The 19650-nt window shown below is 36.3% G+C and overlaps 1 protein-coding gene across 1 annotated transcript in view; it reads left to right on the forward strand.

The window, feature by feature from the left end:
* Positions 1 to 19650, forward strand: part of LOC124594903 (alkyldihydroxyacetonephosphate synthase) — a 246184-nt gene that overhangs the window by 132530 nt on the left and 94004 nt on the right. The window contains exon 3 of the mRNA XM_047133378.1: positions 15210 to 15346. Coding sequence (XP_046989334.1) covers positions 15210 to 15346 — 137 coding nt within the window. The remainder of the gene's footprint in view (positions 1 to 15209; positions 15347 to 19650) is intronic.

A 19650-nucleotide genomic window follows, 5' to 3' on the forward strand; every position in this document is an offset into this window, starting at 1 on the left:
CAAAGAAATATTACATCAGATCATAATAACTGCCCTGAAGAGAAAAACAGATTAATGCTTATTACTAGCTACTAACAAATAGGTAACTAGAACTGCTAATGGAAATAATTAATATAGTATATTGGGAGCAGCCAAAGTTTATAATATGATTTGTTTTTGACAGCAATCAAGAAATTCATCAAGGGAATAAAAAGGATGCTCAACCAGCCACTCATACAATTTTGGCTTAATCTTTTCAATAGGACAATCGAATTTACAAAATTTATTGCAACATTTGGAACCTATTACATGATAGCTTTTTAAAAACTTAGTTAAACGTTGAAAAGGTACATCAATGTGATTCCTGTTTCTCGTATTATACGAATGTATATTTTCTCTTAATTGCTGGTTTGGTAAATTGTTCATGGTATGTAGAACAACAGTATATATATATATATATATATATATATATATATATATATATATATATATATATAAACAGCAGTCATAACTTCAGTTTCACAAACAATGGCTTGCAGGAGTCTAGTCTACCAGAATCAGTAATAATTCTTACAACTTTTTTTGCAGTGGAAGAATATCATGTACATGGCTGCAGTTTCCCCATAATAGTTAACCATAAGAAATGATGCTCTGAAAGAAGGCAAAATATGCTGATCTAATATACTGATCTGATACACAACCTTTCAACCTTCTCAACGAATAGATTACTCTAGAAAGCCTAGCAGATACATAGTTAATATGGTAATTCCAATTAAGTTTACTATCAAAATATATACCAAGAAATTTAACATTATTTGAAACATTCAGAAATAAGATATCTCCTAAGCTGAAAAACATGAACTGTGTTTTATTTTCATTTAATAAAAAACCGTTTGCTCTGAACCATTTTGACGCTTCACTGATGGTATTTTCTGTTATATTTTTTAACAATGCAATGTCAGGGTCATTGTTGATAAAGGTTGTATTGTCAGCATATAAGATTGAATGGGAACTTACATTAGATGGTAAATCATTAATCAGAAAAATCAGTGGGCCAAGCACCGAGCCCTGAGGCACACCACACAGGACATCGGCTACATTGGATCTATCTTCATTAATACAAACAATCTGTGTACGGCGCTCCAAAAAAGACCTAAGAATACCCAAGCCACTGTTTTGAAAACCTAAAATCTCTAATTTATGCAGAAGTAACTTCAGGTTCACACAATCAAATTCTTTACTCAGATCACAAAAGGTGACCAGAGCAAATTCCTTATCTTCGAATACCTGGAGAACATTTTTAACGAGCGAATCAATAGCATGAGTGGTCGATCTATTTTTCCTAATACCACAGTGCTCATTGGAAATAATAGAATTATTATCTAGAAAGTTACACATTTGGTTATACATAACAGTTTCTAATACTTTAGAAAAAAACGGGAGTGAGGGATATGGGGCAGTAACTAGATGGACATTTTCCATCTCCATTCTTATACACAGGAACAACTCTACATAACTTCAGTACATTGGGGAAAATTCCCTGTGTCAGACACTTATTTTTCAATATCTTACAGGACATGCCATATATATCGGCACTGCTCGAAGACTTAAACTTATTTACAATATTTAAACCCTCCTGCTGCGTCACTTCAGAGAACACAAAATTATGTCTGTCATGCCTAAACCCCAAATTACAATTTTCCATTATTTGAGCAGCTGTTTCCGCGGGTTTAATGATATTTTTCTGAATATCCCTAACTGACTGTATACAGAAATTATTAAAATCATTTGCTGAGGCAGCTACCTCTTTTGGTTTGTTATTTTTGGCGACTGAGTTTATTACGAGGGTTGTTTTTTAAGTAAGGGCCGTTTGCGCGTATAGTCCCGTAGTTCGCGCGGACGCCGCAACAAGCCACCGCGCCACTGATGCAAGTTGCAGCTCTGTAGCTGACGTGTACTCATCGCTGTGCTACTTTATAATGTTTACGATTATTGAGTCGCCCGCCGCGTGTGAGATACGGTCAGTGATACGTTTTTTGACCGCGAGAAGCCTATCAGCTGCAGAAATTAATCGTCAGTTAACAGAAGTTTATGGCTTGAATGCAATGAGTGAAGGTAAAGTGCGTCAATGGGTTAGAGAGTTTAAAAATGGCCGTCAAAACGTCCATGACGAAGAACGCTCAGGGCGGCCCTCTGTGATCACTGATGATTTGGTGGCTGCAGTCGAAACAAAGATTCGTGAGGACAGAAGATTCACAATTTCCACTCTTTCTTTGGAATTTCCACAAGTTTCAAGATCGGTTTTGTACAAAATTGTGTCTGAAAACCTAAACTTTAAGAAACTGTGTTCTCGGTGGGTACCCAGACTCGTCACAGAGGACCACAAAGGGAAGAGATTTGCCACTTCATTGGACTTTTTGATTCGTTACGAGGTAGAAGGGGGTGACATGTTGAGTCAAATTGTCACTGGAGATGAAACATGGGTATCCCATATCACTCCCGAAAGCAAGCGACAATCGATGGAATGGCGACACACAACCTGACCCGTCAAGGTCAAAGCCAAACAGACCCTGTCAAAGTGCAAGATTATGGCAACTGTGTTCTGGGACCGGCACGGTGTTTTGCTAGTGGACTTTGTGCCACGATGAACGACAATCAACTCAGATGCCTACTGTGCAACTCTAAAGAAACTCCGCAGAGCAATTCAAAACAAAAGGCGCGGCATGTTGACAAAAGGCGTTTTGCTCCTGCACAATAAGGCTAGGCCTAACACTTCTCAAAAGACTCGGGATTTGATTGATTCTTTTGTCTGGGAAGTTTTGGACCATGCACCATACATCCCCGACCTTGCTCCTAGCGATTTTCACCTTTTCCGGTACCTGAAACACCATCTTGGCGGGCAGCACTTCAATGACAACAATGAAGTGAAAGCGGCCGTGAACTCTTGGCTGTCGGAGCAGGCGGCCGAATTCTTTGAAGAGGGAATTAAAAACTTAGTTCTACAGTATGACAAGTGCTTAAATAAACAAGGCAACTATGTAGAAAAATAGTTAAAAGTGTGTAGAATCAGAAAATAAAAGTTTTTTTACAAAAGTATTTGTATCTATTTTTAAAAATAAAAACGGCCCTTACTTAAAAAACAACCCTCATATATTCCAAGCTTTTTTACATTTATTTTTTGATGCCTCGATACTTACGGTATTATGTGGTTTTTTGCTTCAATAATAGCTGCTTTATATTTTTTCTTAGCTTCTGTAAAGAAAAATTTGGATTGCTGAGTATTAATTTTTTTATTTAGATCGAAAAACAATATAACTTTATTCTTTAAATTGGCTAATTCTGGAGTAAACCACTCTTTATTTTAGATTCACTGGTGGTCACTTTAATTTTACATTTTCTTTGCGGAATAGTCATTTCAAACAAAGTATTGAATATTGAAAAAAATTTCTCAAAAACACAATCAGCTGACAAATGTTCTATTTTAGCAAACATACCAAACCCATTGAAGGAACTAAGCTGGGATCTAAAATTAAACAATTTTGTGTCATCTACAGGTCTTGTTACAACTAATTTGGACTTATGAGATGTATTGTGAGTTACAAAAGAATTTTCAAAAGTGAGAAATACGCCATCATGATCAGAAAAGGGAAAGTTGGCTACACCACATGAAAAAAGTGATCTTAAGTAGTTTGTTAGGATGTTATCAAGACAGGCCAAGCCTCTGGTTGGTTTGGTATTGTGGCAGACAAAGTTAAATGGCCTAAGTAAATTTTTAAATTCTCATACACTGGGTTTATCTTCTGTGACAGCATTTACCCCCCCCCCCCCCCCCCCAAATTAGTATCTCATAGTTTTTCCACTTGTTACCATTAAAAAATTCTAATAATTCCTCCAATTTTTCAACAAACAAAGAGGGATCACCATCTGGGGATCTGTACAGAGATAAAACTACTAACTTTGTCATTTATACATATTCCTGATACCTCAAAATCGAATTCCTTACACAGAGAACTCACATCTAGCTTGCTACTACAACACAGCAAAGAGTTTTTAACGTAGACTGCAGTACCACCGTGTATACACTTATCCCTGCAGAAGTTACTAATTAGTTTAAAGTCATCAAATTGAATAAAGCAAATCTCATCATATTTACACCAATGCTCATTAACACAAATCACATCAAACTGATTTTCTAAGGCAAATTCTTTCAATATCAGGGATTTACTACTCAGCCCTTGCACATTGAGGCAGCAAATTGTGAGACTGTGGTTAATTTGTGAGGAATTAGAATCAGCACTGATATTGCTATTCACAACTGAATCAATGTGCTTGGTTAGACTAAAAAAGTATCATCAGAGTGTACAGGGTGGTTAACATTGTATTCCAAGGCTATTGCATTATGATACTTAGCTTGATTCAGACAAATTTTTTCTACTATGTCTACAATAACATCTGAGACAAATCCTTTACCTAACCTGTTTAGATGAAAACCATGAGATTTATGAAACCTCCTACCAACCTTTCACATAGTTCTTCGTCGCTCTGCTCACAGCATTCTTTGAGTCGTCTAATTTCTTCACACAGTAATTCGTTTTCTTCTTTCAATTGCTGAAGAATAGCATCAGATGAATCGTAGTCTTTTGTTGCAACATTGTCCAGGCTAGGGTCGTTGAAGCATGGAGGACAGAACCACTCAGTATTATCTTCGGGCAGGCTCTGTTCGTCGACGTTGGCACATTTAAAATGGTTCCACAGATCACATTTACCACAAAGGATGCCGTTTCGCACAATTTTCTTGCATTTCACACACTTAATGTTTAATAAAATTCTACTTTTTAGCGGAGCTGAACGAACTACATCCTTACTGACACGCGCCATCTCGGCTTATGGAGGAATAGCCGCCACTGGTCAAAAGTATTCCAAACAGCGTAATGTGGAATTATGAAACTTGTGAACTTACTTAGACTATTCCTGCAACCATTGTCGCAATTGTGAGAAGCTTCAGTCTATTTACATATTTCACAAACTCGAGATCGGCTTACTAACTTAGTTCTATAATGGGAAAGAGCAACCTGCAGCAGCTGAGGGCTGAACCTGAGTTTTATGACCTGGTGATCAACGAATTCGCCAAAAAGGAGAGGTGGATCCAGCTTCATTACACATAAGCTAGATTTAAATGTTAAAATGACATTTTCTTCTTTTGGAGCTGTTGATCTTAACGAAGAGTTCATTAAGTTCCACTGTTTTCAGTAGATGGGAAAATGCTTCCGTCGACTACGGGCGATTCCCACCTCAGTCCTCAGCAACTGAGATGCGATTAAGACTCATTTTCTAACTATCAGATCACCTAAGAGATTTTAAACTCCATTTTTTTTTCATTTTTACACTTCCGGATCAGTTATTTACTGCGTGCTCTATCGATTCCAAGACCATCTCTTCTGCTTTTTGGTTGAGTCTTTCAGGGATGGACAGTGAGGAAACGGAAAGCTAATGGGACCTGGTGGTTTAGTTGTGAAGCGTGTGCCAGAGATCTGAAAGATCGCGAGGTCGAATGCCGGTTGGACACACAATATTTCGGTCTGCCCATAACACCGATTGCCTAATGTTCATCTCCCAGTGATGGGAGGAACGTGAACGTGATTAGTATTTCACATTAAACTGTATCAACTTTCAATGGCAGGATTAATGGAGCATGTTAGGGACACCCAAGTCACCTAATTGGCATCCAAGTGGAAGACTGCCAGGCCGATTAGCTAAACGGGTTTACTATTTTGCAATTGACACTCGTCTTCTGAACAGCCAGCAATGCGAACTGGCACTGCTGCATAACAGATAAAAAGGATCCGCTTACGGGATAGTGGACAACATATGTGAGTGGGTGTGCCGAGGAATTTCGTTGTTACATTCAAAGAGGTGAGAACGAGACGAAATGTAGTAGAAAGTGGACAGCTCTTAACCAGAAAACAAGCAGGACCAACATAGGCGCTGGAGACCGTAAAACAAGGAAAATTTTGATAAAATTCTTTATCGAGAACTATATGTTAAATGGTGTCGACGACAACACCCTCAACAGCGACAATATAGCGCTTTTTTTGTTTGTTTTAGTAACTACTGTTAACTGATGTGCGAAAATGTTTCAAATTAATGATAAACCATTGGCCTTTGTCTCTAGTTTCACAGTTTGTGGAAACATGACAAATTAAGAAAACATTTGTATTTTAAATGTAATGAAAATAGCGATGGCAATTACCTCAGAAACGGAGCAACTTTACTATCTGCTTATGTCTTGCACGTGAGTAAAGCTTCTTTAGTCCCTCTTTAGAAGTAAAAACTTTTACTTCTGACACTCGTTTATAGATATTCTGGAAATTTAAACTCTTGTCCAATCCAAAGGTGATGGATGCTCTATGGCTTTGAGTAGGTCAGACCAGAAGCTTCTGAATTATTTTGAACCTGTCCTCCTGTTATACACGAGGACATTATAATGTTGATATTGTAGAGGGTAGAGTCCGAAACTGTTGTCAGACTGCAAGAGCTATGTTATTATCTGAAATGTTTTCATAAATGTGCTAATTAATTTTGTCCATCAAAACTACAGCACTGGTCAGAGCTCAAAACCTTGCCCATGGGCCAATTTCGTTGACCCTGAGGTACTGCTTGCCAGATGTCCAACAGATCAGTTTGTGGCACTGTGGGTATCACGTGCACCAGCCACATGGTGGGTATCGGGGATATTGTTGAAGCTAGGAAGCTGTAAGAGCATCAAGTGGTCAGTGTTCCTGTCATTTAGAAAGAAATACATGTAGAGCAGACTCTGTAACTTGATGTACTGAAAATGGTGGTAACCATTGGCTTCTTTTAAGAAATGTGAAGACAAAATAATAAAGCTCTTTCTGAATACTTGTAATTCTTCACTGGCTACTGGGATCCTTCCTGACAATTGACAATAGCGAAAGTGAGGCCGTTGTTTGAAAATGGTACAAAGCATAAAGGTAAAAGATTACAGAAAATCTTTGTGCTCTCTGGTTTCTCTAAAATAGTTTGTAAAAGACTGGCCTATTTTATAAAACAAAATAACTTTCTCAAAAATCACAGCATTGTTCCCGGAAATGTAGGTCGATAGAAACTGCACCTTCAATTTTTTTAGAAGTAGTTCTGACCTCAGTAGACCAATAGTATATCTCTATTTTGGGGCCTCACGAAAACTCTTGATATTATAAACCATATACTGCTGCTCTGAAAACTGGAACAAAAAAGCATTAGGAAACTGGGACACAAATGGATACATGCAGAACAGACAACAAATAGTGGAACTTTACTATCAAAAGGGAATTGAGATGCATATGTACCAATCGGAGAAGCTAAATGTTAAATATGTTAAGCCCCAAGGTCCAGTCTTGTTCCTGCTATTTACTAATGACTTAGTCAGCAACATTATGCCAAACTTGTATAAAATTTTCAGATGTCAACAACATTATGATAAGAGAGAAAACAATAGAACAACTGGGTATGTCACATGTCTCTAACTGGTTATCCAGAACAGCCTTAACCATTATTGACGTACTATTCAAAGTATACACCCTTTAAGCTCTGCTTTAATGTTATCTGGCAAACAATTAGAAACTGTAAACAGTGCTAAATTTGCTTGAACATGAAATCAAGAAATGCAAAAGTGGGGCAAGCATGCAAGCTTCATCAGTAAAAAAATTAAGTACCAACAGGTACGGTATAAAAATTCTTACTAACTGCATGACAGAATACGTTTTAAAACGTATACGTTATGTACAGGTGGAATCTTAAGTTGAGGTGTGATATCACTTTTTGGGGCAGCTCATGTGCCAGCAGAAGTTGCTTTATTGTTCAAAAAAGAATTATAAGTACAGTAGGAAATGTTACTAGAAGCTCATGCGAGCCACAGTTTAAGAACTTGCAAATTCTGCCATACCTTGTTTGTTATATGTTTCATTAAGAAAATAATGGACACAGAAGACCAATTAGGTATAAAAATTAAGCCGTTCATAAATGTAATACACAACAGAAAATGGAGTTGCATAGTGAATGTCAAGAGGCACCTGTACTAGCAGGGAAAAACTATACAAGTTAACACATTACCTTAAAACACAAAAAATGTAAGAAATTTTAAACTGGCTCGAAAAAGTATCTGTTTGAATAAACTGTTTTACAATGTTGACGAATATGTACTATCCTAAACTGCATAACAGCTAGTGAAGCTAGATGCTTGTGGCATCTGGATGAGTAGCTCCACAAGGTGTATACGGCCCGGGAGATCCGGGAATATTTTAGAATTCCGGGAATTTTTCATTGTTTTCAGTCAGATTTTTGTAATTTTGACTGGTAAGAACCGATACTCTAACAAAGAATATTACTGTATCCCGCTACTGCAGAATAATACTTCAACAATAAAACATAAACGAGTGTAAAAACGAAAATATAACAAACTGCAAAGTAAAGGTGCCATATACAACAACAAAATAAAGGGCTCGTACAAGCGTCTGCCAACAGCAAAATTTGTCAAAGGCTTTAGGAAGAATATGTAATGATTCGTAACAACAAATTGCCTCCGATGAGGGTGAGGGTGACGTCACAACTTTTTACATTATATTCGTTTTAGCAGTTAACATGCGGAATCATGCGCATGCGCAGTTGAGTAGTTCCTTCTCCCGCTTCTGGCTACAGAAATATGGCTGCTGGCTGTGTAAGCAGCCGCAGGTTCGAATGTCTTGTTTCTTTTATGATCTAATGTAAGATCTTTTAATGTTTTATATGTACGAACATGCGGCTCTCTATGACATCGTAGCTGCGGAAGCGCGGTGACGCCTGTCACCTGGCGCTGTCTGGCAACTGCAGAAATGAACCTATTTCTAACAGGTCGCAGGAAAATATTCCGAATGGTGGTTTGAAATGCGTTACTATCAAAGAAAATTTCCTTTTACGCAAGTTGAACTACTTATGAAAATGTACGATGAATTACTTAAATCAAAGAGCGTTTGACTCTCATTTAAAAATAAACTCATTGATGACGAGCCATTTAGATGAATTTCGAGCCCAGAAGAACAGACATTTATGTCGGCGTTAAAAATTTTAATGGCATATTTGTGTGACATATCTTAAATTGTAATACGCGCATAGACGACCAACATTATATGTAAAAGCTTAGTTTCTCTTCCAGCATATTAATCTTATAGACCAATATTATAAGTGAAAGCTTTACTTTTCTTGTAGCAACACTATGTATATTAATTTAAACCATTAACTTTTTCTGTTCGTGTGTTCGCGCTACTTAACAGTGATGTTGCTATTGGCTGACTTCATCACGTGTCATAAGCTCTGAATACCTGGTAACATCGGCTGATGAAAATCTCGTGACATGAACTATGACTGGCTTACAAAAGCGCACCGCAATCTCTATTTCAATGCTTCGGAAAGTAACATGCGCTGTTTGGTGGAATTCAAATTTATACTTAAGTAATACGAAAATATGCATCGTACATGTTACTGCACATCAAAGATCTTTTTTTTCCCCTTGTGTTTCGTTTTCTAAAGCGCCGGGAAATTCTACACCTGTGTACAAAACAATAACCATTCAAAGGATGGATAAGTTATACAGTTCCAAGAGAGAATGTACTGTCAGTTAACAGGGAAAAAGTACGTTTTCACCTAGGAGAAAATGTATTTTTAAATGGGAAATCCGAGAATTTTTTTCTTTTTCCACGTACACACCCTGCTCCAGAATCTTTCAGTGTGTAACATAATCAATATTAAAGGTTGTTGTATAAATTGTAAATACACTTTAATTTTCAAATTTATGTATTTTATACAAAAGGTAAAGTTGTAAACTATGGTAATGAAGAGTTTACAAAAACTGTGAACATCCTTTTGCTTTGTTTAAAACTAGATTGTCAAAAATCCATAGAAAGAGTGTGATAATGTAGTGTAAATTTGTGCTGTTTGTACAAAAAAGCTCACGATGTAACTGCTCATCAACTTAATGATGTAAGAATAGGAAATATTCCTTTGCTTTTTTACTAGGATATTTATTAAAAGTCCTTGAGAAGAGTATAAGATAGTTATCCATGTATGTACATTTTTGTGCAATTTAACCACATTTTGAATTAAAAAAGTGTCATTAAATATAGTTTATAATCATTACATTAAATCATATTGTCTCACCTCATAGCAACTGAAATGTCCGATATCAGTTTGTATCTATGAACAAAAATGATAAAGTGGATCAATAATATTAATAATAATAATAATAATAATAATAAAACCCGTGGAGGCCCGGGAAAAGAATAGGCCTCCAGTATGTCCTGCCAGTCGTAAAAGGCGACGAAAAAAACAAACCACTAATAGGGCTAACCCCCCTTTTAGTCTGATTAGTTGGTTCAGGACAGAACTAATGAAGCCTCGGATATGTGCTGTCATGGCCGGGGACGACACTTGGACCCTATGCCCATCCACAATGGTAACGACACTGGTAGCCACACGGAAAATGATTTAAATCCAAATAGAGGTGTTTTGCAGGATATGCTTCCTGCAACCACTCTAGAAGGAAAACAAAGACAGAGGATGAAATGGTCAGATGAAGTTAACCGACACCTCATGTTCTGTTATTACCAAGCAACAAACTTAGGAACCAACACAACTGGATACAGATCATCAGTATACACAACTTTTATTACCAGATACCCAGAATTAAAATTTTTAATAGAACAATGACTAGCTGATCAGATCTGTGTAATAATAAAAAATAACAGGATACCCCAGTCAGAATTAGAAAACATCAAACAACAAATACTGGAACAAAATAATGTGCAATCAGAAGAAGAAAATACAGTAATGGACTCAAACATCCCACAGCAAATAAACAAAGAACACCACACATCAATTAAACAATCAGAGAAAAACAAAATCTTCAGAGAGCCAGCAGAACAAGCACAAATAGAACACCAAGTGACACACATATTAGATATGGGAGAAAAATTTCAGCTGACATATATAGAATACAAAGACTCAAATACAGACATTATACCATTCTTGCATAGACCACCAAATAACCCACAAGTCGAAACAACAACAACAACAACTACTATCAAAACAATCATACACAACAAAATAAATGAAAATACAACTATGGAAGAGTTAAACTACTGATTTTACCAGACAATAGATAACACACACATTAAAATACACAATCCACCAAACATAACAGACAGGGAACACTTCAGAGGCAACATATGGTCAAACCCGCTACAACATAACAGGCATGCACGGTGGATACAAGCAGAAACAGACACATACAAGATGATACCACAAATGCCTGAACTGATAATTTGGCAACATGAAGCCACCCAAGCAATTAATTTCACTCACAATTGGAAAGCTCCTGGACAATATAAAATAGCAAATTCTGGCTAAAGAAGTTCACCTCAACACATTCCCATCTAACTAAATTATTTAACAGTTACATTGCAGACCCATACACATTCCCTGATACACTTACACATGGAATAACTTATCTGAAACCTAAAGATCAAGCAGACACAGAAAACCCAGCAAAATGTTGCCCCATAACATGCCTACCAACAATATACAAAATATTTACTTCAGTCATTACACAGAAATTAATGACACATACAACACAGAACAAAATTACAAATGAAGAACAAAAATGCTGTTGTAAAGGAGCACGAGGATGTAAAGAGCAACTGATAATAGATGCAGAGGTGACATATCAAGCTAACACTAAAGAAAGGTCGCTACACTACGCATACATTGATTACCAAAAAACTTTTGATAGTGTACCCCACTCATGGTTACTACAAATATTAGAAATATACAAAGTAGATCCTAAATTGATACAGTTCCTAAACATAGTAATGAAAAATTGGAAAACCACACTTAATATCCAAACAAATTCAAAGAATATCACATCACAGCCAATACAGATTAAGCGTGGAATATACCAAGGAGACTCATTAAGTCCTTTCTGGTTCTGCCTTGGTCTGAACCCACTATCCAACATGTTAAATAATACTAATTATGGATACAATATTACTGGAGCATACCAACACAAAATCACACATTTGCTATACATGGATGATCTAAAACGACTGGCAGCAACAAATCAACAAATCAACCAAATACTAAAGATAACAGAAGTATTCAGCAATGATAGAAATATGGCTTTTGGAACAGACAAATGTAAGAAAAACAGCATAGTCACGGGAAAACACACTAAACAAGATTATTACATATTGGATAACCACAGCGACTGCATAGAAGTGATGGAAAAAAACAGATGCCTATAAATATCTATGATACAGACAAAAAATAGGAATAGATAATACAAATATTAAAGAAGAACTAAAAGAAAAATATAGACAAAGACTAACAAAAATACTGAAAACAGAATTGACAGCAAGAAACAAGACAAAAGCTATAAATACTTATGCTATACCAATATTGACCTACTCATTTGGAGTAGTGAAATGGAGTAACACAGACCTAGAAGCACTCAATACACTTACATGATCACAATGCCACAAATATAGAATACATCAGATACATTCAGCAACAGAAAGATTCACATTAAGCAGAAAGGAAGGAGAAAGAGGATTTATCGACATAAAAAACCTACATTATGGACAGGTAGACAATTTAAGAAAATTCTTTATAGAACGAGCAGAAACTAGCAAAATACACAAAACAATCACTGATATAAATACATCGGTTACACCACTGCAATTTCATAACCACTTGTACAACCCTTTAGATCACATAACATCAACAGATACGAAGAAAGTGAATTGGGAAAAGAAAACACAACATGGCAAGCACCCGTATCATCTAACACAGCCACACATCTATCGAGACGCGTCCAACATATGGCTAAGAAAAGGCAATATATACAGTGAGACGGAAGGGTTCTTGAGTGCAATACAGGATCAAACAATAAACACCAGATATTACAGCAAGCATATTATTAAAGATCCCAATACCACAACAAATAAATGCAGACTTCGCAAACAACAAATAGAAACAGTAGATCACATCACAAGGAGATGTACAATACTAGCAAATACAGAATACACCAGAAGACGTGACAGTGTAGCAAAAATAATACATCAACAACTTGCCATACAACATAAACTAATAAAACAACATGTTCCCACATACAAGTATGCACCACAAAATGTACTGGAGAATGATGAATACAAATTATACTGGAATAGAACAATTATAACAGATAAAGCAACACCACATAACAAACCTGACATCATACTCACCAATAAAAATAAGAAATTAACACAACCAATGGAAATATCCATACCCAATACAACCAATATACAGAAGAAAACAGGAGAAAAAATTGAAAAATACATCCAACTGGCTGAGGAAGTAAAGTTCATGTGGCATCAGGATAAAGTTGACATTATACCAATTATACTGTCAACTACAGGAGTCATACCACACAATATCCACCAGTACATCAGTGCAATACAGCTGCATCCAAACGCATATATACAAATACAGAAATCTGTAATTATTGATACATGTTCAGTTACCTGAAAGTTGCTAAATGCAATGTAACATATATCGTACAGTTAAAAGGAAGTCACGCTTGATCAAGGTCCACGTCACTTTCCGTTTTTAACCAGGCATAACGTCTGAGAAAAGAAAGAAATAATAATAATAACAGTAATAATAATAAAATGCAATACAAGTCTATGACTCACTTTGCAATCATCTGTCACAAATGCATGCTCATTTCTCCATAAGATTGTAAAGGACCATAGAAGCATGTAGTTTAAAAATTATGAATTCATGTTTGATTGGAAAAGGACTTGTGACTTGTCATTCACTGGTTTTAGGAATAATTGATGTAATGCGAGTTTCCTCTAGCGTGTCTTAACAATGGCAACTTGGCGTGAAATGTCAAACAACTCTGTACACCAGTAGTGTTTTTCCCTTAAGAAAACATTATTTTGTTGTTGTTGTTGGACAACAAGGCTTGCTACTTTGATTCTTTCATTGACCCAAGATCTATAGAGACGATATGCCAAACATTTTGTTGTGCCATGTATTTGTATGATTGATTCTTTTCTTTTCATTGCTGACCATGCTATTCACAGTGGAATTCAGATGATTATTGACATACTAAATGTTCGGAGTGTGCTGTGTCGAGTGTGCTCTGTACACCTGAATCCAGTTGGCATACATAATGCAGCTAAGCTGCAACTACTAAAGCACGTCTTAAGCTCAAAATTGTTTACTGTGAGTTCAGAGCCCAATAAGTGGCAAATATATGAAGGTGGTTATTTTTGTTCAGGTATCTGTCCATCCAGCCCTGCAAATGCTGTGAACTGTTGTGTATAAAAACAGGCGATCTGAATTGTCTTCCTTGCTGTTACTTCCATTTGGTCAACAATGATGCTGTGGTGTTACATCCAAAGTCTCCTAAAGTGGTAATCTGGAAACACTGTGATGGTTAGCTGAAAGAGAAATAATTGAATCATAAGGAAAATTCATGAGAGAATTATAAAATTGTGAGACATAACTACGGGCCAGTACTTACTTTTACTGTGTCAGTATGGACAGTAGGCACATGTAGAAATACACGAGACAGTCCTAAGTTTCAGAACTATTACTTGTGTCATTGAAGAGGACAGGAGGATAAGTTGAGCAAAATTAAAAAAGGACAGGGTCCTCAGACTCCAGAATGTCCATCTCATCCTTTAATCTGAGTGACATAGCCTTTCTTTTTAAATTTCTCCACCTTGTCCTCATCACCTCCGTGGGGAACTATTTGTTCCAGAAAGTGTGTACTTTAATATTTGCCTATTGTTTGTATCAATAGTTCACCTCTTGATGGTAAGTACTGAGCAGCAATTATGAAAGAAAATTAAGAGAAGTCTTCGACTGAATGTATAATGGCAAGTCGAGTTTCAGTGTGTATGCCTCCACTGAGTCCATCTGTGTGTTGAAAATAACTGAAACAAATAGTGGACTATGTAAGAACTAAATCTTATCTTTCACATCTTGTCAGTCTCAGTGTTTTTTTTAATTGTGTTTAATTTTGTTTCCTTTATAGTAATTAATTATCAGTGTCTTGGTCAATTAATGTATCATTTCCTGTAATAACAGCCAATTAAAATGAATGTTGTTGACAATTTGTGTGCTCTATAAGCATTCTTCATTCTTTTCAGGTATCCAATAGGTGATGTACCCCTTCCATATTTCACAGAATGGGTAAAGGATGTACTGGATGTAAAACTTGATTTCAAACAAGAATCACAGTCTTTAATAAGAGCCAAAGACTATCCACAGCCACATTTGGATGACGGTTAGTTTAAATAATAATAATAATAATAGTAATAATAATAAACCAATTACTAAAGATAACAGAAGTATTCAGCAATGATATAAATATGGCTTTTGGAACAGACAAGTGTAAGAAAAATAGCATAATCAAGGGAAAACACACTAAACAAGAAGATTACATATCAGATAACCACAGCGACTGCGTAGAAGCGATGGAAAAAACAGATGCCTATAAATATCTAGGATACAGACAAAAAATAGGAATAGATAATACAAATATTAAAGAAGAACTGAAAGAAAAATATAGACAAAGACTAACAAAAATACTGAAAACAGAATTGACAGCGAGAAACAAGACAAAAGCTATAAATACTTATGCCATACCAATATTGACCTACTCATTTGGAGTAGTGAAATGGAGTAACACAGACCTAGAAGCACTAAATACACTTACACGATCACAATGCCACAAATATAGAATACATCACATACATTCAGCAACAGAAAGATTCACATTAAGCAGAAAGGAAGGAGGAAGGGGATTTATCGACATAAAAAACCTACATTATGGACAGGTAGACAATTTAAGAAAATTCTTTATAGAACGAGCAGAAACTAGCAAAATACACAAAGCAATCACTCATATAAATACATCGGCTACACCACTGCAATTTCATAACCACTTGTACAACCCTTTAGATCACATAACATCAACAGATACGAAGAAAATAAATTGGAAAATGAAAACACTACATGGCAAGCACCCGTATCATCTAACACAGCCACACATCGATCAAGACGCATCCAACACGTGGCTAAGAAAAGGCAATATATACAGTGAGAAGGGAGGATTCATGATTGCAATACAGGATCAAACAATAAACACCAGATATTACAGCAAGCATATTATTAAAGATCCCAATACCACAACAGATAAATGCAGACTTTGCAAACAACAAATAGAAACAGTAGATCACATCACAAGCGGATATACAATACTAGCAACTACAGAATACACCAGAAGACATGACAATGTAGCAAAAATAATACGTCAACAGCTTGCCTTACAACATAAACTTATAAAACAACACATTCCCACATACAAGTGTGCACCACAAAATGTACTGGAGAATGATGAATACAAATTATACTGGAACAGAACCATTATAACAGATAAAACAACACCACATAACAAACCTGACATCATACTCACCAATAAAAATAAGAAATTAACACAACTAATTGAAATATCCATACCCAATACAGCAAATATACAGAAGAAAACAGGATAAAAAAATTGAAAAATACATCCAACTGGCTGAGGAAGTCAAGGACATGTGGCATCAGGATAAAGTTGACATTATACCAAGTATACTTTCATCTACAGGAGTCATACCATGCTATATCCACCAGTACATCAACGCAATACACCTACATCCAAACTTACATATACAACTACAGAAATCTGTGATTATTGATACATGTTCAATTACCCGAAAGTTCCTAAATGCAATGTAACATATCCCGTACAGTTAAAAGGAAGTCACGCTTGATCAAGGTCTGCGTCACCTTCCATTTTTAACCAGACATAACGTCTGAGACAAGAAAGAAATAATAATAATAAACCCCGTGGAGGCCTGGGAAAAGAGTAGGCCTCCGGAATGTTCTGCCAGTCGTAAAAGAACAAACCACTAATAGGACTAACCCCCCTTTTAGTCTGATTAGTTGGTTCAGGACAGAACTAATGAAGCCTCGGACAAGCTCTGTCATGGTCGGGGACGACACTTGGACCATATGCCCGTCCTCAATGGTAACGACGCTGCTAGCCACACGGAAAATGATTTAAATCCAAATAGAGGTGTTTTGCAGGATATGCTTCCTGCAACCGCTCTAGAAGGAAAACAAAGACAGGGGATGAGATGGTCAGATGAAGTTAACCGATACCTTATGTTCTGTTATTACCAAGCAACAAACTTAGGAACCAACACAACTGGATACAGATCACAAGTATACACAGCATTTATTACCAGATACCCAGGATTAAAATTTTTAACAGAACAACGACTAGCTGATCAGATTCGTGTAATAATCAAAAATAACAGGATACCCCAGTCAGAATTAAAAAACATCAAACAACAAGTACAACAAATACTGGAACAAAATAATGTGCAATCAGAAGAAGAAGAAAATACAGTAATGGACTCAAACATCCCACAGCAAACAATCAAAGAACACCACACATCAATTAAACAATCAGAGGAAAACAAAATCTTAAGAGAGCCAGCAGAACAAGCACAAATAGAACACGAAGTGACACACATGTTAGATATGGAAGAAAAATTTCAGCTGACGTACATAGAATACAAAGACACAAATACAGGCATTAGACCATTATTGCATAGACCACCAAATAACCCACAAGTCGAAACAACAATAACAACTATCAACACAATCGTACACAACAAAATAAATGAAAATACAACTATGGAGGAGTTACAACTACTGGTTTATATAGGAGCACTCACTACACTAAATATACACACTAGGCAGAGATCAGAACCAACCAACACACAGAAGAAACCCAAAAAACCAGCATGGCAATACAGGCTACAGATTAGAATAGAAAAACTGAGAAAAGACATGGACAGCTAACACAATTTATAAGAAATGAAATATCAGGAAAAAAAACGAAAAAGGTTAGATAAAATCTCACAACAAGAAGCGATTGAGCAATTAGATGAAAAGAAGCAGAAATTACAAGCATTGGCCAAACGACTTAGAAGATACAAAAAAAGTGAAAATAAAAGGAAACAAAGCCAAACATTCAACACAAACCAAAAGAAATTTTACCAGACAAAAGATAACACACACATTAAAATAGAAAATCCACGAAACATAACAGACATGGAACACTTCCGGAGCAACATATGGTCAAACCCGGTACAATATAACAGGCATGCATGGTGGGTACAAGCAGAAACAGAAACATACAAGATGATACCACAAATGCCTGAAGTGATAATTTTGCAACATGAAGTCACACAAGCAATTAATCCTACGCAAAATTGGAAAGCCCCTGGAAAAGATAAAATAGCAAATTTGTGGCTAAAGAAGTTCACCTCAACACGTTCACATCTAATTAATTATTTAACAGTTACATTGCAGACCGATACACAGTCCCTGATACACTTACACATGGAATAACTTATCTGAAACCTAAAGATCAAGCAGACACAGAAAACCCAGCAAAATGTTGCTCCATAACATGCCTACCAACAATATACAAAATATTTACTTCAGTCATTACACAGAAATTAATGACACATACAACACAGAACAAAATTACAAATGAAGAACAAAAATGCTGTTGCAAAGGAGCACGAGGATGTAAAGAGCAACTGATAATAGATGCAGAGGTGACATATCAAGCTAACACTAAAGAAAGGCCGGCCGCGGTGGTCTAGCGGTTCAAGCGCTCAGTCCGGAACCGCGCGACTGCTACGGTCGCAGGTTCGAATCCTGCCTCGGGCATGGATGTGTGTGATGTCCTTAGGTTAGTTAGGTTTAAGTAGTTCTAAGTTCTAGGGGACTGATGACCAGAGATGTTAAGTCCCATAGTGCTCAGAGCCAGCCAACTAAAGAAAGGTCGCTACACTACGCATACATTGATTACCAAAAAACTTTTGATAGTGTACCCCACTCATGGTTACTACAAATATTGCAAATATATAACGTGGATCCTAAACTGATACAGTTCCTAAACATAGTAATGAAAAATTGGAAAACCACACTTAATATCCAAACAAATTCAAATAATATCACATCACAGCCAATACAGATTAAGCGTGGAATATACCAAGGAGACTCATTAAGTCCTTTCTGGTTCTGCCTTGGTCTGAACCCACTATCCAACATGTTAAATAATACAAATTATGGATACAATATTACTGGAACATACCAACACAAAATCACACATTTGCTATACATGGATGATCTAAAACGACTGGCAGCAACAAATCAACAACTCAACCAATTACCAAAGATAACAGAAGTATTCAGCAATGATAGAAATATGGCTTTTGGAACAGACAAATGTAAGAAAAATAGCATAGTCAAGGGAAAACACACTAAACAAGAAGATTACATATTGGATAACCACAGCGACTGCATAGAAGCAATGGAAAAAACAGATACCTATAAATATCTAGGATACAGACAAAAAATAGGAATAGATAATACAAATATTAAAGAAGAACTAAAAGAAAAATATAGACAAAGACTAACAAAAATACTGAAAACAGAATTGACAGCAAGAAACAAGACAAT

The sequence above is a fragment of the Schistocerca americana genome, chromosome 2 (genome assembly GCF_021461395.2).
Source record: "Schistocerca americana isolate TAMUIC-IGC-003095 chromosome 2, iqSchAmer2.1, whole genome shotgun sequence".
NCBI classification, from domain to species: Eukaryota; Metazoa; Arthropoda; class Insecta; order Orthoptera; family Acrididae; genus Schistocerca; species Schistocerca americana.